The following is a 20,958-nucleotide window of genomic DNA, read 5'->3' on the forward strand; positions in this document are numbered from 1 at the left end:
GGCTGAGGGCTGAGACTTCACTCTCCACAGTTCAAGATGGCTGCCTTCCAAGATGATGACCATGAGTGAAAACCATTGAGGAAAGGTCAGCGAGCCATACAGTAGATAAAGAAGGACATGGTATCTAAAAGGTTACTGCAGTTCATATTTTTTGTTAGTTACTGCATACAGTAGGTGACAATAAAAATTGGTATCTCTCTCTGTCTCTCTCTCTCTCTGTCTCTCTCTCAGTCTTCCTTATTTCTCTGTCTGTTATAATTGCTGCACACAGGCTTTTTGTTTAAACCCCCTGCAGACTCATGAAATTCAGATAAGTTGAATCTTTCTTTAACTCAGCTGTGCAGATCAGAGGCTCCAGCTGTGTGATCAACAGCACCCACACACTGCTCTCTGTCTCCTCTCTTTGTCTTATATTTTTGCCTCAACATGTTTCTTGTTACCTCATATTTATTTTTTATGTCATTGTCATTGCCCTTGTTGCTGCACAAGTGTACACCTATTGCCCTCTGAAACATCCTGTTGGGGGATCCCTCTTTGAATATATATTTTTTTTAAATTAGCTGATAGTTTATTTATTTCTCTATACAAATGATTAGTTTCCCTTGATTTCAATGAGGTTGGGTAACCTAGGCAGGTTAGGTAGATGGTTTTGTCTTTGTGCGTGTTTTGTATATTGTATTACTTATTTGTGTTTTCTAAATGATTGTTATGTTGTTGTATCTAATATGCTTTTCTTGTCCCTTTAAGGTTTTTTCTCCTGTGTAACTGAAAAATACTGTTTGAAAACCCTGCCAATACAGCATAAATCTCACCTTTGTGTTGCTTGTCCAAGTAAGTTTTCTAGTAATGCTTCTTCTTCACCTTAACATGGTGCGTTGTAGTCGGTCACAACAATGAGCCCATTTGCCACTTGAAAAACTTGAACCAGTGACAAAAAGATCAGATTTATGCTTTATTTGAAGTATTTTTCAATCTTTAGTTTTAGACTAACGAGTGGTGGGTTATCCAGATTCCTCTCAGCCTTTTAATGCACATAAATTCACATTTAAATAAACAGTAGCTAAATAAATCAACAATTTGTGAATAACAGTCCAATCGCTAGCCCAGACTAGCAACCCCCTTCATTATGGCAGTTAGCGACTTTGCCAACTCATTGTTAGTCTCTTAAAATAAGTCATATTGCTTAGAAATATTAAGAACTAGATACCATCTTGCGAGTGGGTGACCAAATGACGTCAAATCGGGACAGACGAAAAAGTGGGGTGCCCCTTCCCTACTTCCCACCCCCTACTTTATTTGTTATTTTTAACATGTTCAAAATAAACTTAATCAAATCAAATCAAACTTCCGGTGCCCTTAATCAGACCACACCCATTTCCGAACTCTGCCTTCATTTTGATCTCAACTACACACATGTAAAGTTTGTGACTGCAACTTGCACGGTTGTGACACTATGGTGTTGATAAAATCTGGTGGCAGACATGTAAACACCTAGTCTAGAAATCTAGACGCACCCTAGCGGCAGTATATGTAATTTGCAGCCAGGGTCAGTCTAGCAACTCTCTGTTGGCTTGCGAGCTGGAAAAACCAAATTCTGGTCAGGCCAATCACATCGTGTGTGGAGTCGGTGGGCGGGCTTAACATAAGGACGGCAAAGTTGCGACGATTCCGTGTGAATTCCCTGCTACTTGAAAACAAAGAAGGTGGCTGCTGCTGCTGGCAAATAGCGGCTTTTCGAATCGGCTTTTCGAATCGGCTTTTCGAATCGGCTTTGGCCGCGACGCTGGAAGACTTGGAGTTAAGCGCTGAAGTCAGTCTTAAAAAAGGAAGATGTGTTCAGAGTTTTGCCGACCGGATACGTTGTTCTGGTTGGCTATGAGTGCAGAGGGAATTTGAAAGACAACTGTTTATCCCACCCTTTGGATTGAGCCCTGCCAATGGTGAGTTCCCAGACCCAACATCATTAAAAAACTTTAATGGATGGTGTAAGAGAGATAACTAGAAAAAAAGATACGCTATGCCTGTGATTGTAAATATTGCAACAATGTGCATTGATTAAACCACAACAAACAGATGGGTCAGCAGTGACTGAAGTAAAAAAAAAAAATCTGTCAATAGTTTCCAATCATCACTGGTTATTCTTCATTTTGAGTGGTCAGGCTAATAAAAGACTTCCTAAGAGGGACTGGCGTGCTTTCCTTCCCAGTAATTGGCTGCGGAAGCCGTGAAAGCGGAGAGTAATTGCATGTTGCTGTGTTTTAATTAGCGCTGAAGCTTATTGCATGCTGCTTCCCCAGGTGGCTTTTAAATTTACCACACACACAAAACCACAACTGCCACGGCTAGTCTGTAGAAAAGGTCTGTATATCAATGTACATTAAATAGATGAAAACACATTAAAACATTCTCCCTCCATGTCCCATGAAACCAGCACACAGCTGTCTCTGGGTTATAGAGATAAATGTCCAGTGATAGCTTTCCAAACAAGATATTGTCTTTCATATATGCGTTGCAGTACATATCTTTCTGTGTGTCCTCCCATGTCTGAGCGAGCCAAGCAAATTTAATGTGGTAGAAAAATGATTGTGTATGTTTATGTGCTCTAGCAGATGTCCATGCTGTAGAAATTTCCAGCTGTTAGTGTTTAAATGATAATACAATTTCTTGTGACAATAGTTTCATGTTTCTGCATACTCAACACATATGGAACTGTGCCATAGACATCCAGCTAATAATTTGTGGGTATTCTAAACAATTACAACTGAGCTGATGTTACGCCACAAAGGTTTTCCAGCAACCAAATCCAAATAAATCGGAAAACTAAAAGATTAGACTTTTAACAATACTGTATAAAAGTCAATCTCAAGATATCAAATATATTATTATTAGATGATGTGTAGTACTCAATATTGTAATTTTTTCATTGTACATTGATTATTTTACACACACACACACACACACACACACACACACACACACATATATATATATATATATACATTCAAAGCTCTTTTATTTGACCAGAAAACAGAAGAATAACAAAAAATGTAGCAATCAATTTACAGCAAACACTTTTGGTCCTAAATAACATTCCAATGAGGAAAAATGAGGTCTGCTCAGAATTACCTTAAAAGGCACCCCTCAACATTTTTTGTTGGAAATCAGAAAAAAGAAACTCATGTCATATTTAACTAAACGTGTCAAGCAAGGCCTAATGGGCTGGGACAGTGTTGAAAAAAAATATATAATTCAGATTTATCCATTCAAATTTTGTCTCTCCACAGTTGCCCACTGCTTGGCCTTATCCCAGGACGTTGATGCGTGGCTCTTCCTGACGATCATTTCTTGCCGAATCTCTGGGGCACGGCCATACTCCAGATCTGACCGGGGGCAGCCTCCCAGTCGCGGGAATGTATCTGATCATCCAACACTACTTGATCTCTAGAGCCACGGCCAAACCTGCAAGGGAGGAGAAATTTACTGATGTAATTTAAAGTAACTAAAAAAAAAATCACTTTTTTGTTTTTGTGTTTGTCAAACTTTGTTTAACTGATCACAGCAGGATGGAGTGTTACATAGGATGTAGGTCCAGGGTTAAAGAGGCAACAGTGTTAATGTTTAAACACTCAAGGCTGAGACCACAATTTCAGTTCAAAACATGATCTAGTCTTTGCCAAAAGAGAGGTTTATACAAATAATCTCAAGCATGCTATTTAAAAATGATACTTTGTGTTTTAAAATTCAGATATGGAAAATAGTTGCAAATGGGTTACATTCAAATCTGCTTGTGGAGCTGCACCGATCAGTAAATGATTAGTTGGGTGACAGAAAACCTATTTTGATATTTGTTTAAAGATGCAGTAGGTAAGACTTATAAAACTAACTTTCTGTCATATTTGCTGAAACTGACCCTATGTTTGAGTAGAAATACATTAGGCAGGTAATTTAAAAAAAAATCCAGATCCTCTGGCACCACCTACAGCTTGTAGTGAGATTTGCAAAAATCTACTGCTCCCTGTTCAGATCCTCCAATCAGGGCCAGGGGGCGTGTCTAACTGCGTGTCAATCATTGCTCATGCACACGCATTCATTCTCACTCTCTTAAAATGTGAATATTTGCAGCTTTTTCTTGTCATACATTATAGTAAATCAAATCGTTGGCCTTTATATTGTTGATCAGATTAAAACAAGACAAAACATTTGATGACATCACCTTGAACTCTATTGGGATGGGCATTTTTCAGTTTTTTATGTTTTACAGGCCAAATAATTAATCAAGAAACTAAGCAGCAGTGTTCTGTAATGAAAATATTCATGTATTAATAATAATCAATTAATAATCAAAATGTGAAAAGTCTTATAGATTTAGTTACTGTATGATTGTTTGTAATGTACGTGTGTGACAAATACAGACTCTTAATGGTACTGACCTCTGTGGCTGATGGAGGACAGAGTCCCTGGTTTCTCTCTGAGATCCGAGCAGCAGAGCTCTCAGCACTGCGGTCAGCAGACGATTATCAATGCTGTTATCTGTGTTTTCACTCTCCTGGAGCACAGCAGCATACACACAAACAGATGCAAAGCCATGCATCAAAAAGCTTGTATTCTGTTTTTGAAAACCCCACAAAAATATCTCCGGACAACATCAAGTGTAACTTCAATTTTGGGTTGCATCACAATCTCCAGGGTTTCTAACTCCAGTCATTTAGTCCTGCTGTGGCAAGGGATCGTGAGATGTGAATATCAGTGTGCAAAGGCAGAACAATGTACCACTCAAATATCCATTCACCCGTATCTTTATGCTAAATAAATCTGTCTGTCTCTTCACACCACAGTGAGAAAACCTTATAATTTTCCTCATGATCTGAATCCTCCTGCTCTATCATGCTCTGACTGACTGTCAACCCCAGAATATATCACAGTATTTCACACCGTTGCATGAAGAGGAACACCATCTGAAATCTAAATGAGAGTTGTGTGATTTAGCTTGTCTCATTTGATAAAAGGATTCAAATGTCATTTACATACTTCATTAAATGGAGTGACAGACTTCTCTGAAAATGTTGGCATGACTTCTGGTTGTGAACAGACTTTTTCATTCAGTCTGTGTGGCACAGCAGACAGACTTTAAATCCTGCCTAGAGACACACAAATATTTAACACGTGTGTGCCTTAGATATGTCTCAAAATTAGATTTTTATTTTCAGATGCCAAAACTATTTTTTGCAAATCGGATGTAAAATGAATTAAATGGGAAAAACACACATAAATAATGTTATATATGTCCTTGCTACAACAGGTTAAATTAAAGACTGTGAGTGGTTTGTTGTCTCACCAGCCCCAGCAGGTGGTCGACGATGTTCTCCTCTGAGTCTGGCAGGATGTCATTTTTGTCCAGACTGCCTTGGATGTGAAGAGCCTGACTGACGCCAGCCATCGCCACAACCAGAGCCAGAAGAGTCACCAGAGCAGCTGTGTCCATCATCTCAAACAGAAGGGAGGTCAGATGAATTCTGAGGAAGGATTTTGGTTGTCCTATTATACCTGTGGACTTTAAAAGGCTTGGCTCCTGGTCAGGGTTAAGTGTCTTCTTTCTGCAGTGTCCAGGCTAACTTCAGTGGTGGTAACATCCTCACTGGGTCTTATATACACCTCATTGTCACTCCCCAAGCAGAGCTGGAGAAGGATGCTCCTGTACCTAGGGGAACAAGGGACAGGATGGAGGAAGAACCAGCCCCCTAATATGAGACTTAACCAGGTCCATTTAGCAGGATCAGGGCATTAGTGATGACTGAGCGCCAGAGTGCGTTATTATGTAGCCCGTAGGGTAATGCAACATAACTCGCCCAGTTATTAAACAGATAAATCCCTGCAAATGGACTCTGATCCACCAGTCCCAGTTGCCCAATAGTCCGCACTGCATGTACAGACCAACAATCTGTGAGAACACTCATCACCCATTAAACCACGCTAACAATAAACAGATTAGTCCAGACAACTTTAGTGATCTTAGGCAACAATGTAATGAACCTAAGAAAGCAGCAAAACAAAGCAGACACAAAATAATTCTAAAAGAAACAAACAAGAGAGTGACACATTACTTACACATACCGCTTATTAGTTTTTTTTATATGTATATTGCTCCCAATGTCTCTAAACTAGAGGATATCTCAACAATTTCATCTCACACCTCAGGTTTTACAATAATGTTGCTGATTCATTCATCAGTGAAGGATCAACTGCAGAGTTTGTATCTTATGCAATGGTGTCTCATATTAATGTTGTTGATCTTCATTTTCATTTTACGTTTACATTTTACAAGTGTATGATGAATTGTCCAAGATTATGTTCATAGCATATATAAACTTAATTTTAGGGTAAATGGTTAGTTGTATTACAGTAATGGGAGCATATAAAAATATCACTTAAAAGGCTTCACACATTCTCTCTCCAAATGGTTACTGTTAGGAATGTAGAGCACACCATGGTTCGATAATAATGTTATGGGTCATCAAAACCTGTGCTTACACACTAGAGGCGGTTTAATTAGTTTTTTCTTTTACTGTAACATACTGATGAAGAGATTTCGGAAAGAAGCTTCTCCCAAAGGAAACAATTACTTGTACTTGTATCCATTTGTAAAATGTCAGCTTCCACTATTTTCTGCTATGATTTGTGAGAGTGACAGTTGCTTTATTAGTGCCATATGTGTTCACTTTGTCTCTATCTTTGACCATTGTTTGTGTGCGTGTGTCTGTGTGTGTGTGTGTGTGTGTGTGTGTGTGTGTGTGTGTGTCATGACAAAATAGTAGATCTAAGACGTAAGAATCAGTAAGAATGTACAAAAATTCTTGTGTAAAACCATCAATGTTCCAGCACTGCAATAGTAACTCTGATACCTTCTCACACCTGCTTGCTAATACACCAGATGTTGTTGTGATCAATGAGGAGTCCAGTCAGGTGTTCATTTTAGAGGTTGCAATGCACCTTTGATCCTAGCATGGAGGAAGCTTTTTTGACCAAGGTAATTTAATATCAACCACTCCTAAACACCATCTCAGAGCTGGTCTATAGGTGCAGACTTTTTGTTTTCATATTTGGCAGCTAAGGACACACACATAGGCTGGTTGTAAAAGGGCTTCGTCAGCTTGGGGTGCCCAAAGAGAGGGCTAAACGGCTAGCAAAGTACTGTGCTCTGTCTGCTTTGCTTGATGGTGTTTTTTGCCCCCAACTGCTCCTTCCAGCGCTGCAAACGCTGTCTTCAAGGCACCTAACCCTAACATTTACCTTAACCCTAACCATAACCATAACCAGTGCCTCCCAACGGTGCCTTCCAGCATAGGCAGTCACCATTTATGGCGAAGACGCTTTTACTTATACCCATTAGAACGGAGGGGTATGCTTAATATTATGAAGACCTGCTGTATGCCAATGGCCCATGATTTTGTATATGTATTTAACTGCATCTATTATATTTATGTCCCTGTAAATTATTCTTTTCAAGTGGACTTAAATAAAATGTGTGTGTGTGTGTGTGTGTGTGTGTGTGTGTGTGTGTGTGTGTGTGTGTGTGTGTGTGTGTGTGTGTGTGTGTGTGCGTGTGTTTACAGTGTGTGTGTGTTCCTGTAATAATTAGTCACTTCCCCAATACTGGATGAGACATTAACAGATTTGGTTCATTAAAGTGCCTAATGGGTGACAATCCGCTTAGACTGCAACACACACACACACACACACACACACACACACACACACACACACACACACACACACACACACACACACACACACACACACACACACACATACGTCTAACTGTCCCTGTTTAACTGCCATGGCAACCAGGATGACATCTGAAGATTGTAAGGGGACATAGTTTTCATTACTATAATAACATCATAAGCTTTTGGATCAAAGAAAAATCGAGTTCACTCACTCATGTGATAATAAAACGTTACATGTATGTTTAGTATGTACACACTCAGTAGGCACTTCATTAGGTACCGCTGTAAAGTCAAATGCAATCCAATACAACCACCCTGCCATGAAGTCTACTCTTATGATGGCGGTAATGATATGTTGGTGTTGACACAGTCATAGAGGCAGAGATGTTGTACTGGATTGTAATATGGTACAAATGTGTTCACTTTAAGTTTGATGTGATTAGCTGTGAAGTAATAACAGATGGATACTGATTGGGTTTGATCAAATGTCAATTAAACATTTTCAGTCACTATAACTAAATCCTCATCTTCATCTGCATACACCCCCCATGGAAGATGTTAAGAAACATTAATGTGCCATTACACAGCTCCAAACAAACAAACAGCTTGCACAAGGTACTAAGTCAAACATAATTTGATATTTGATTTTTTAAATATTGCCCATGTGTCATAAATAAATATACATCTGAATGAACTAAAACTATGTCTTCGAACATAAAGATGGAGGCTAAAAAACCTGGAGTACAGAGTTTGATATTCTTCCAATGCAAAATATATAATCATTTATATCCTCCCCAGATCTGGAGGTCATCTACATCCAATCTGTTTTTACTCTGCTGCAACATGTAAAGTCAAACATCTCTCTCTGACACCTCCCACTTGTTCAGCTGCATAGCTGCAGGGATTTTAACTGGCCCAAAAGGAAAATATTCTGTATCATCTCCCAGCTGGAAGCCAGTTAGAACAGGAAATGAGCCTAGGGTTTAAAGCTCAGGTCAGTCTGACCTCAAGTCTGTATGGCTGACCTGTACGCTCTTTTATGAACCAGAGCACAGGCTGAGGTCCTGTGACATATCCTGATGATGATTGATATTAATATATGACAGAACTGCTATCAGTTTCCTATTCACCTGATCTTGTTTCACTTAAGTGTTGTTATTATCTTGTATTCTTTTTGTTAAAATTGAAGCTTTACATACTATATCAGTCTTTATTTCCTTTTGTGTATCACATAAACAGTTCTGTTTTCATAAACAACCCCAAATAGTACCAAAGCAGTATTTCAGTTTTCAGACTGTTGCCACCATCTTGTGTTCTCTGAGTGAACTGCAGGTTAACTAGTAACTGATGTACAACTGGCTAAAATTCCACTGATAATGACACAACTTATCGGATGAGTTTATTTCCTTTTATTTTATTTACAATGTTAAAACAGTGCAGCCAAACTTAAAATAAATAAAACACAGAGTCATGGCAAAAAGGGGAAGATTAGAACAGCAACAGAGGCTTCATGCAGCTAATACAAGATTGTCCAGCAATACCTTAAAAACAAACTGACTCTTCATGCTTCACAGCCCCTCCATTGACCCAAATTAGATCCAAAGAAAGTTTGTCTGCTTCCTTGCCCACATGTTCTGCTCTTCTAGAATTCTCTCCTCCCTTCAGGTTGTTTAAGTGTTGGAGGAATGTTTCACAGGTGTCCAACAGATGCTTCAGGGCAGCCTGATTCAATTTGTAAATCGCCTTGTGTTCTTTAGCAGTAGTTCACAATCTGCCACTTTTACCATAAGGCACTTGTATGCAGTTAGAAGCGTCAGTACTGAAATGACTGCACTATCTTACCCTGGCTGGTGTGACTGGAGTACAGTACCAGGAACAGTGTGACAAGCAGGTTAATATAGTCCAACTAAAACGTTTTAAAACTATTTAAAGAAAGGTCTCCTGGTAAAATATTTTTTACATATTAGTAAAAAGATAACATAAAGGTGGTGTTGTTGAAAACCTCATAATCATGACCTATCTAATTCAGAAAGTTTTTAATTTGAGGCCATGTTTTCACACATAATACTTGAATACACTGGTTCAAAAATTGAAATGCTTACAAAGCAAATGTGCTGACCATATTTTAAATTTTTTATATTTAGCTTTGCTTACGTATTTGGTCTTTCTGCGACTACAGTGCTGTGGCTGTCATAGGGGGTTTTGTGGTTTTCTTCTTCAAGTTCACTCAGGTAATAAACTATTGATGTACAGCACATTTGACTGGCATATTAACAAAAAGTTTAAAAAGGCAATTGACACAAAAAGGCAATTTTTCTTGAATAAGAATATACAAAATCAGCAAGCCCAGACAACACATTCAGCAACACATTACTTAACTAATATCTTACATACTGACATTTCCCAATGTTTACCAGTGCTAACTAGAAGAAAACCCCAAAACATCTTTTATATTAAAAAAAAAATGTTTTTTCGTTGCCCATATCAGTCATCAGTCTTACAGTATTTAAAGCTACATTGTGTAAGAATTTCTCCCATCTAGCGGTGAAATTGTATATGACAACCACCTGAATATTACTTTCTAGCCCGTCCCATTACGATCGCGTTTTAACTCCTACGGTGGCCGTATTATTCCAAGAAGTACCACTTTGTCTAAGTGTTCCTTCCAGTGTAATAATAGTTTTACATTTTCGTTATTTTGGTACCATTTCATTGCTAACATCAGCTATCAGGATCCCAAACGAATGCAAGCTAATGTTAGTAAAGTATCAGCGCGATACTCCATCTTCAACAGGCTTTCAAATCTGCCGGCAGATCGAGTAATCTCCCCCTGGCATTTGTCACGGTGCCACTGAGTGTAAAAGCGCGAAAGGCGGAGGTATGTCCCTCTTTGGCTAATGTATTTTAAATATGGACGCACAACATGGCAGAATACATACGAGCGACTCGCTCATGTATTCTGAATGATTCTGAATGTCAGATTCTACGCTTACGAGAATACTTTGATTAGTTGGTGGAAGTAATTACACATGAATTAGCACATATTTGTGAAAGAACAAAGGTTTCTTTGCTAAGAATCAACTTAAAACATTACACAATGGAGCTTTAAGGCAAAAAAGTATTTGTCACGGGCATTGGCTTCTTCATCAACAATGTCCATTGTGTCTATGCATCTAAGATTATACTGTACTGTATGTTTGTGCATTCATGCATGTCTTTGAGTCATGATTTTTTTTCTCCTGTCCTGATGACAGACAGTGAAGTGCATGGCGGCAGGCTGTAAAGCATGTGAGCAGCTAGACTGGTTCTAATATTGGTGTTGGCCTTCAGTATGTACTGTAACACACTGATATAGCTGCACAATATAAATAGACTATGCAAGGCTGGCCATCAGCGGGCTACAGCATGGGAGAGTATAGATCCAGTCACAGTGTAACAGGCCACCGATATGCAAGTACTGACACAGTGGAGTGCAAAAGATGTCATGATCTCAGTCTGTGTGCACTTTTTTTAGTCCGTTAGTTCCAATGCAAAGACACATGCGTGCCACACATGGTGATTTTAATTTATTTTGTCAGTCAGTGCTTCGAAGGAAGTTACGAGGTCCCGTCGATCCAGTGCGTGGCCCATTCCTTTTTATGGACAACTCCTGACTTTTCAGTCTGGAACTGTGGCCGGTCCTCGCGAGGAATCTTCACCGCGTGGTACTGAGGCAATTTGTCTTTGTAGTGGGCCCGTTGGAAGAAGCCACACTGTTGGCACAGTATAAAAAAGCAGGCAGGAGTGCAGATAGAGGAAGAAAGGGAGAGAGGGATGAAAAGGCAGGAAGGAAGGAAAAAATAAAGAATGAACTGATGTCATTTAAAGGTGCTTTAAGTGATGTGACGTGTTTTTTAGGCTACAACATTTTTCATCACATACAGCAAACATCTCCTCACTATCTGCTAGCTGCCTGTCCCCTGAACACACTGTAAAAAAACGCGGTCTCTGAAGACAGCTGAGGCTCCACAAACGGAACACGGTGTGTTCAGGGGACAGGCAGCTAGCGGATAGTGAAGAGATGTTTGCTGTACGTGACGAAAAATGTTGTAGCCTAAAAAAACGCGTCACATCACTTAGAGCACCTTTAAGAATGCAATTGTAAATCCCTTGGATTTGTTAGCCCTTATTTCTTTGGTCTACTTCGCAATATCATGCCAAGTAAGAGTAATCTCATTTATTCCATTGTACTGTAATGTGTTCTAGTTCTTCACTGACAGATGACAAGAAAAAGTAATTATCTGATGACCCACAAAGTGACGTAATAAAAAGACACATCTACCCAAAAAGCACATCCACATGCTCTACATTTTCAAATTCAGCATAAGTGTCCTTGATTAACATCCCAACACACTGCCAAAGTGCCATTAAGAAAAATTGCACATATTAATGCAAACAAAAAACCCTGCTGATAATAATAACAAGTTGATTCTGGCACCTGAAAAGCCAGTTGGTCATGAGATGCAAGTTAAATAGTGGTGTTAATAGATTGAAAAGTGCATGACAAGCACATCATGAAAACCATAGTGTCCATAGACTGGTGCCAGAAGGAACAAGTGTAGATTATTAAACTGTGACAACAACAGCAAAGGCACAACACACAGCACAGCAGGCATCTGAAAATCCATGTAAAAGAGATGGCTGGATGGTGTTCAATAAGCACAGATTAAAAAGGCACAATAATGCTTGATAATAGGAATCAGTTTTGAGTTAATTTACTCAAATAATGTTGAAGCACTTCACGTGACTATAGTTGATGGTATTTTAGCCCTTCCAAAACAAAAGCACATCAGCCAAAGTGTGAGGAATCGAGTGTGTCTGTTCTATTCTAAGTTGCTGACGTTAGCATGCCTGACATTCTACCTGTTGTTACCTAAAGCCTTGTTTCCACCAACCAGTCAGATTCAATTCGGTTCAGTTCATTACACATTAGAAAGGTTATTTTGGCATTTCCGTTGTCAAAAGTTAAAGATGGTACCAATAGAACCTCTCCATTCAGTCCTGTTTTTCATTCACCACTCTGTTGAGGTATCTAACACACAGATCCAATACCAAAGACTGAGCTAGAAACTCAGTGGAGCAATGAGAAATGAAAAGGTTTTTTTGCTCGTTTCTTAGCACGTTGCTGTCCATTTCTTTCATTGCACATCCAAGCAATGCAGGAGGAAATGTAAAAACTAAAAACAACATGCTACTTACGAGGTTGACGCAACTCTTACCAACCAGTAACATTTAAGAGTACTGTCTGCTGTGGAAACACAGAACATATCTAGTGTTTATGTACGTGTTACATACTAAACTGAAAGTGTTTGATGGAAACATGGCTTAATTTAGCAGTAATGTATACAAAGGCCAATATCATAAGCTAGCTAACTAAGTTTTGTGGGATTACAATAAAATATAAAACCACAATAAAGTTTTGTTTTGTGTTATCTTCTCTTTTTTGTTGTTTTTTATGTATCTGTTTGTACCTCTGAATTTCTGTACAATAAAAATAAAGTACCACATCTGAGTGTTTTTGTTATTAATTGTACCAAAATCTGGTAATATTTCACACTGTAATGAACACCACCAGCTACACTACAATGCATTGAGAAACAAGGCGATTGTGGGTGAGCATTTTTACCGCTTGGAGGGAGACGAGGAGGGGAGAGCAGGCCAGAGTGAAATATTTTTAATATCATAGTTCTGATGCCTGCTTCTCCGCCTCCGAGGGTTGGACCCCCAAATGGGCGCGGTAGTACTCCGTCTCATAGTGCCGGCGCCGCTCACTGCGCTTGAAGAACCCACACTGGGCAACAGATAACCACAGGAAAAGTAAAACAGAGGAAATGGATAGAGAGTTCCCAGCGAGAGGAGACAAAACCAAAAGGATGACACACAGAGGACAAACAAAAGAGGAAAGGAACAGATGAGAGTGAGCTGGAGGGAATAAAATGAATATACAGAATAGAACAAAGTAGATAGAAATAATTGGACTACCATGGAAAGTAATGAGAAAATGCCAGCGTAATGGCCAATAGGGTGACAGGGATAAAGTCAATTACACTGTAAGGACCTCTCATGTATAGGCCATTGGACTACATAAATCAATATTTGATATTAAAGTGAATCCTTATTCATTGTTTTGGGACTTTAACACATAGCAAAATAAGCTGTATAGAGAGTAGAAGTGTTACACAATGCAGCCTGCACAATGCAGTGACATTTATGTATCCTGTGTTTGTTACCTTCCATAGTATGCAGACCAACAGAGTCAGTAGCAGGATGCCTGCCAGGACGGCTATAAGGATGATCCACCACGGGATCCAGTACTGGTCAGCGAGACCAGGCTCAGGATAGATCATCACTGGAACCTGGGGAGGAAAGGAGGATGCAATAGAAATGCTAAATTAGAAGAAATATTTCTCCTTGGCCTCAGTCACATTTGCCTGTAAGATAAGTGTAGTAAAAGAAATTTAGAAATGTTCAGATTATTAATTAATTTTATATTTTCTAAATATGGTAGGGATATGTAAAATGTGCTGCCATTCTATATTCCTAATTATATAACAAAATTAAAAAAATTTTGAGGATACATGCTCTGTGAACTGAAGTGTGACGAGTACCTGTGCAGCAGCATCCCTGAGGACCAGATGTTTGATATTGGACTTCACAGTGATGTTGGCTCTGATCAGCAGCTCCAGAGCACTGACAGCTGAAAACTCCTGACAGACAGAGAGAGAGGAACAATAATGAAAACTAGTTTATCAGTTATATACATAAACTGTTCAGAGTAATACTGTGCTTTGTTCATTCAAATCCAGCTCTTAAAGTTACTGTGAAATAAAACAATACATTTGTAGATACATTGTAAATCTAAATCCTAGTCTTAAATTTTAGCTAATTGAGACATATATTAATATTCCAGCCAATAAAATGTCATCATAGATTTTGGGCAAACCCATCACATCAGACAAAACCTGGAAATGGAAATTCTGTTCTTCTATAACCTGGTCTTCCTTTTGTAGTTTGGACCATCATTCATATCATATAATAGGAGGGATAGCTAAAACTATGAAAGACCCATATACATAAGTAATTTAATAAGTTAATAAAATAAGTAATACATTCTGCGTTGTAATTTTGATTCATGTGGATATAAATCAAACCAAAGAAGATAACTGCCATCTAAAGAACATTTCATTGGATGTCAAGAAAAAGCAAACACCAAGTTGGTTGTATATTTCTTGTTATTCTTGGATATCCCACTGAATATTAAACAGGTAGCTGCAGGTGACTCAATGGTAAAAAATGACAGATATATTCACAGTACTGACTGCCTTAACTGCCTTAAAGGTTCAATATGTAATATATTTACTGTAATAAATCTCACCGTAATTCTAAGCTGAGGAAGTGTGTCTGCCCGTTGGGTGGAGAGGACAGCGAGGTTGTTGCGTTTTTACCGGTTCCTACTGTAATTCTAAGCTGAAAAAGTGTGCCTGTGAGTTGGGTACAGAGCTTTGCGGCTTTCATGACTGTCAATATAGCCAGCATCTAACGTTAGCTACTCCGCTGTGCTCTGAAGTAATGTCTGGCTATGTGAGACAAGCATCTAGCAACATTGTTATGGATGCTGCGGTCTCAGTCTGGCAACCTCCTTGAACTTCAAGTCTGGGGAGGAGGGGGCGGGGGAGACGACTCTCTCCAGTATTTTGAATTTGTACTGCAGTAACTATTTTAAACACTAGCTGTCAGTATTACAAATTGCACCTTTAACAAGCTGACAAACACCTCTTGATAGTTATTCTGTAAGTGCACTTTATTCACTTGCATCAGATCAATGTGAGTGCCGGCAGCAGCTGTAAAGGCTGGACTGAAGCTGAGATGGAGAGTAATGGGCAGTAGGGTGCTGATGTAATGATGACAGGGTTTTTTATACCTCTATGAAGCTGCTGTTCCACAGCCTGGCATGGATCTTCAGGACAGCTTGACCAGAGAAGCTGTGGAGGGGACACTGTATCAGGACACAGCGTGCCGACCCCAAGAGACAATCCTGGAGAAAGAAATTACAGTTGAGCGCTCTGGGATTAATTTTTTATTTTTTCATATGAACTGGAGACATTTATAAGTAGCTATAAAAGTAGTGAAAAGCAAAAGTTACAAAGCCTGCATCTTTTCTTTTGTGCATCTACTGTATATTTTCATTTCCTTCTTACCAGTTTGAGCGACTTGCGTCTCTCTGAAGCTGCCACAGCAGGGGTGGTTCGGCCCATGCTGCCTTTTGTCGTCACTTGACCGTCCTCCTCTGGGTGGGAGCGGCGCGTTCGCCCAGCCTGGTGAAAGTGAGACATTCATACAGGCAGATAAAGATGAGTCTCTAAAAATGGTCAGTACATTGTCAGTGTGGACAAGACAGTGTAGAAAGGTAGAACAGGATGATGATGTTGATGATGCAGTCTTGACAATAAAATGTTGTTATAAAAATGTTCTTCTTTTCCAACTGCTTTTCTTTGAACTGGATGGAAATGGAAAATACTATATATTTAAGAAGGAAACTTTGTGTTTTTGTCATCTAACAAATGTTTTCCATTTCCAGCACAAATCCTTGATTTCTCTACAGTCAGAAGCACCGTGAATAAGATAGGAGAATGTAGATCTAAGAAATACGTTTTCTATTGCATTTTTTTTTATTATTTTATTCTTTTTTTCACAAAAAAGTAGCCTTCCTTTGTTAATAGCAAACCCATCTAATATTAAAATTGAGATTGAACTAGAAGTTGGCCAGAATAAAGTGCGAAATGTTAATTGCTAAAGTGAAAAATTCCCAATTCAGTAATGATGGACCTATGATTCCTGGGCAGAGCACTGAAGCTGTGTTCATTGGCATTCAAAGAATTTAGCCAGTATTTAGCATGGCTGCCAATTAGATACCTTTGGGTCAGTTCACTCACTTTAGGAGCATTCCACGTCAAAAAACATTATTAATCGGCCACACCTTCTGTGGCCAAAAGAGTGGATGCAGACTGAGTGTTGTCTTAATTGGTGGTGTTAGAATAAGATTTCCTAGCAGAGTCAAAACTGAGCTCTGCTCTGCTTACACTGTGACTGACAGGCTGTGGGAGTTCTGCAGGTGAGGAGCTGTGTAGCTTCAGAGGATTCAATGCCCCTGTTGGGGTGCACTGTGTGTTTGGGTGACCTTCAAACTTCAAGCTGACGGGATACAAGAGCCATTTCTCATTGGCCAGCTCGTAAGGCCACATGATGTTGAGGAAGGCCGAGCCGAGCGTTTGCAGAGTTTGGCCGGGATTAGCAACCTGACGGAGAAAACATATAACACATATTATATTAAATGTGTGTCTTCCTTTAGCCATTATATACGAGATGCTGCTCACCTGTGTCCATGTGGCAATCAGAACGCACATATACAGGGTCCTGAATATACACACACACACACACACACACACACACACACACACAAAAAACACACTTACACACACACACTCGTTCCTCACCACAAACTCAATATCAACGGGGCTGCCGATGTCCTCCAGACTGGTCATGGCACTCTCTCCCTTCACTGTCCCGCTGAAGAACAGCTGGTGCGGAGTAGCAAGCCTACAGTAAAACAGGATCACATCAGTGTGTTGGACGGCTGCACACACACTAACACAGCTTCATATAGCATATATATGTTTACTAGGCACAGTACTGGCCCAGCTAGCCTGGGCTTATATCATGTCTCTCATAACTGCTAAAGAGCAAGATGAATTTTATTTAGTCAAACTCATGCATGTACATTGTTAAATCCCACAGACTATTTTTAATTCTTAAAAAGATTCCGAAGATGACTAATATGTGAGGCTAAATTTGGTGGAAATGTGTAAAAAATGATGCTCACAATATCTTTAATATCTCAGTGTAAACATCATAAAGCGTCAACGAAGAGTTGGAACATGCTGTTACAGAATAACATGATTTTAACAAGCTTAAAGCTAAGGGAAAACAAGAGGAAATGTGTATGTTATTAAGTAAGCTATCCTAAGATAAGGAAGCCTTTCTGTGGCAAATGCAGTACATTGAGGGAGAAACTGCTTTAAAAGGTTTCACTCACCCACTGACAGACAGAGGGAGCTCTATCACAACTCTAGCAAAAGCTGTGACTGGCACCAGATCAAGCTGCTCACTGATACTGAGGACAGACCCACAAACAAACACTGGAATCAAAGGATTATTTTGCCTGAACAAGTCAAATATCTGCACTTAAATAATTGAAGCTCGAGTTAAATTAGATGCTAATCTAAAAAGATGTGGAGGATTTACGTTGTCAGTAAGAGATCTGCTGTCAACTCAGTGGTCTCAATCGTGATGTTTGATGTGCTCAAGTTGATGGAGAATTTCAGCTGAAAAAAAATATATTTCAGAAAAAAAACAATAAGTGGAAAGGCAATATAACTACACTTATGGCTGAAATTATGCTGGTTTTGTTTCACACTGTAGGAAAGAAATATCTAAAGTTATGAAAGTATATGAGATGAACAAGCAATATATTTACAACACGTTGCATCTTTTAACCCTGACAGTCTAAGCTTTAACTGAATTCACACAGTTTTGTTTCCTTACCTTAGCATCTCGTTTCACAGGGTTTCCCAGGTCACATTCAACTTGGGAGCCATTCTGGTTTGCTTGGCACCTCATCTACAGTCAAACAAATACTATCAGAAAAAAAACAGAAATCCAAACACATATGTTTTAACGCGGAGAGAAAAAGTGTTTTTCTTATTAGAGCCCATACCTGTGGTGGGATCCTGGAGCCAGCATACGACAGAGTGTTTGGAAGGGAGATTAGCAGCTGAGCAGCGTGGGCGTCGTCTCCGTCCTCCTCAGGGTGCAGGGGGTCAGAGGGCATGTTGGTGACGGTGATCTCCAGCACCACCAGCCGCTGGTCTGACAGGGAGAACACCTGCACATCATCCTCATCTCTACATGAAGAGAGTGGGAGAAAAGCACATACATAGAGTATCAACTTATAAACGCTTTAGTCAGGGTACATTACAGACATGACAGTAAACAAACATGACAGGAACCATGACAGTAAAACATGAATTATATTATATATTATGTATGTAATTATATACATTATTGCATACAGATAGTTGTTTGTGTTGGGGGTATTGGTTGCTAGGTAACAGTTTGCACCAGCTCACACAGAGTGGGTTTTTTGCAGACACTAACTTTGGCAGAGGGGTGAAGAGGTCGGAGGTCAGGGGTCGTGTTCCAAACTGGGAGTTCAGCTTCAGGTTGCTCTGGCAGATTTTGTCGCTGCCGCATCCTTCTCGCAGGAAGTTCACCTTCGGAGTGTAAACGAGAAAGACATGAAGTTGTTTTTTTTAAATCTCAAAGCACATTCTACGTTTACTGTCAGGTAATCGATTAGCTCTGTCAAACCGTAATGGGCATGTTTCTCTTTATTTCTCTTGTTGTTGTTTTTTACCTTTTGTAGATTAAAATGATTAATCACGTAATAAATGTGGCCCATTAAAATGAATCCCAACCATTAAATACTTCAGCTTCCTTTTTGTTACAGACCTCAGAGTGCAGCGTGTTAGAGGGGGAAACACTCAGTACAGGCGCCAGCTTCTCCAGCATCTTGGCACCTGAGTGTCTGCGTGGTGGCACAGGCTTGATAGTGTGGGTTATCGCCAACGAGATGGGACGCAGTTTGTCAATGATGTTCTCCTGCATGGACAGAGATTATAAAAATATTAATTTGGACAACAAAAGATTTGGTCAAACAAATTTGGTTTGTTCATGCTGCAAAAGAGTGTGGATTTTTTTGCAACATTTTGACTCGTATGCGTTAACATTTTGAATCAAAGGTAAACTGTTCAATGCCCCAAAACGCGGTACAAAAGGTAGATTGTAAAAAGAAACATGGTATACCTTTACTTTATTATTATTTCCATAATTGTTTTGCTACCAGAGTTAAAAAAATACAAATACTAAGTCCAAGTATTATTATTATTATTTTAAGTTACTAACATGGAGCTGGAAGGTAGCAGTGGTGCACACAGGGTGACGCTGCCGATGCAGCTCCACTTCTTCTGTCTGAGTAAACTCCGGCTCCAGGGAACTGCGGCCCAGGAAGTTAACGCGGTGTGGGAGGCCCAGCTTCCTGCGCTCTGTGTCAGCTTCAAAGTGCACCACCAAGGCTTGAAGGGAGTGAAAACGAGAGCAATGCATGAAGACAGATAGAGGGATTGAAAAATGTGAGGACACATACTATACAGAGAGCACTTAAAGAGCCCCCCCAGGGGTAGAACATATATGAAACCCCCATCTGAGGGAATACAGTATTACACAGCTGTGATTTAATCAAAATAAAGTCTAATGTTACTCCACAGATAAGGTTACTTTCCACTGTATATAGAAATGACTCCTGTCCCACATGAGAGAAGAACAGAAATGGTCTTGAAAAGCGAGGTGTGACTTACTCATGTGTGGCGAGTAGTGTTCTGGGTGGGCTGTGAAGGTGAAGCAGGCCTTGACCTCCACGCTAAAAAAGGCACACGGTGCAGAGCAAAAATCACTGTCTTTGTTATGGTTTTTAGACAGTATTATAGATTGATATGAATCATTATTTTGAAAAGAAAACCATAGACAAAAATACATTAGCACTTTTAAAATCTGGGTTTAGTTCAGTTATCCTGGATTATTTGACACATCAGTACGTACCAGACTCCCTCTCTGCCCTTGCAGTTGTACTGCTCCAGATCAATGTACTGAGGATCGATAGATATTTCTCTGATCACATGGATGACTGGACGAGACCTTGGGGACACAAATACACAAAATGATGGGTCAGGTAGAACTAATTATAAAAATAGATACTAAACATGCAAGATTTGCGCTTAGATTTGGAATTTTTTCCAACAATAAGAATAAGGCCTTTATGGTTCCTGTCAAACTCATGCTGTTATCAAATTGCGATTCTCATTTGGGTTTTTAAATAACTCTTTTCTCACCTGAAAAGGACCACTGAGTCATTAAGAGAGCCCACTGCAATATCTGGGTAGTGGTTATTATCAATATCCAAACTGCCTGAGATGGAGTATCCAAAACGTCTCACATCAAAGTCGCGACCATCCAGCACCTGACGGTATAAAAAACACTAATGAAATCTTGATTCCTTTGGTCTATTAATTTTTTAGTCATC

At 39.5% G+C, this 20,958-nt stretch overlaps 2 protein-coding genes across 3 annotated transcripts in view; both read right to left on the reverse strand.

Moving 5' to 3' along the window:
- Positions 1-3,338: 3,338 nt before the first annotated feature.
- Positions 3,339-5,482, reverse strand: npffl (neuropeptide FF-amide peptide precursor like). The gene is made up of 3 exons (XM_028574735.1): positions 5,336-5,482; positions 4,431-4,546; positions 3,339-3,459 (listed from the first exon to the last, which is right to left on the reverse strand). The coding sequence occupies exons 1-3, from the start codon at positions 5,480-5,482 to the stop codon at positions 3,339-3,341; spliced, it is 384 nt and encodes a 127-aa protein (XP_028430536.1).
- A 5,294-nt stretch (positions 5,483-10,776) lies between these two features.
- The window catches only part of itga7 (integrin, alpha 7), a 36,590-nt gene continuing 26,408 nt past the window's right edge, over positions 10,777-20,958 (reverse strand). For both annotated transcript variants that reach the window (XM_028576643.1, XM_028576642.1), the window contains exons 9-25: positions 20,768-20,895; positions 20,478-20,573; positions 20,237-20,298; positions 19,785-19,954; positions 19,332-19,481; positions 18,978-19,093; positions 18,538-18,724; positions 18,366-18,440; positions 18,066-18,145; positions 17,857-17,934; positions 17,258-17,360; positions 16,844-17,059; positions 15,962-16,078; positions 15,685-15,798; positions 14,372-14,470; positions 13,994-14,119; positions 10,777-11,476 (exon numbers count right to left, since the gene is read on the reverse strand). In XM_028576643.1, the coding sequence (XP_028432444.1) occupies positions 11,321-11,476; positions 13,994-14,119; positions 14,372-14,470; positions 15,685-15,798; positions 15,962-16,078; positions 16,844-17,059; positions 17,258-17,360; positions 17,857-17,934; positions 18,066-18,145; positions 18,366-18,440; positions 18,538-18,724; positions 18,978-19,093; positions 19,332-19,481; positions 19,785-19,954; positions 20,237-20,298; positions 20,478-20,573; positions 20,768-20,895 (2,073 nt within the window). In that variant the 3' untranslated portion in view covers positions 10,777-11,320. The remainder of the gene's footprint in view (positions 11,477-13,993; positions 14,120-14,371; positions 14,471-15,684; positions 15,799-15,961; positions 16,079-16,843; positions 17,060-17,257; positions 17,361-17,856; positions 17,935-18,065; positions 18,146-18,365; positions 18,441-18,537; positions 18,725-18,977; positions 19,094-19,331; positions 19,482-19,784; positions 19,955-20,236; positions 20,299-20,477; positions 20,574-20,767; positions 20,896-20,958) is intronic.

The sequence above is a fragment of the Perca flavescens genome, chromosome 4, assembly GCF_004354835.1.
Source record: "Perca flavescens isolate YP-PL-M2 chromosome 4, PFLA_1.0, whole genome shotgun sequence".
Lineage (NCBI taxonomy): Eukaryota > Metazoa > Chordata > Actinopteri > Perciformes > Percidae > Perca > Perca flavescens.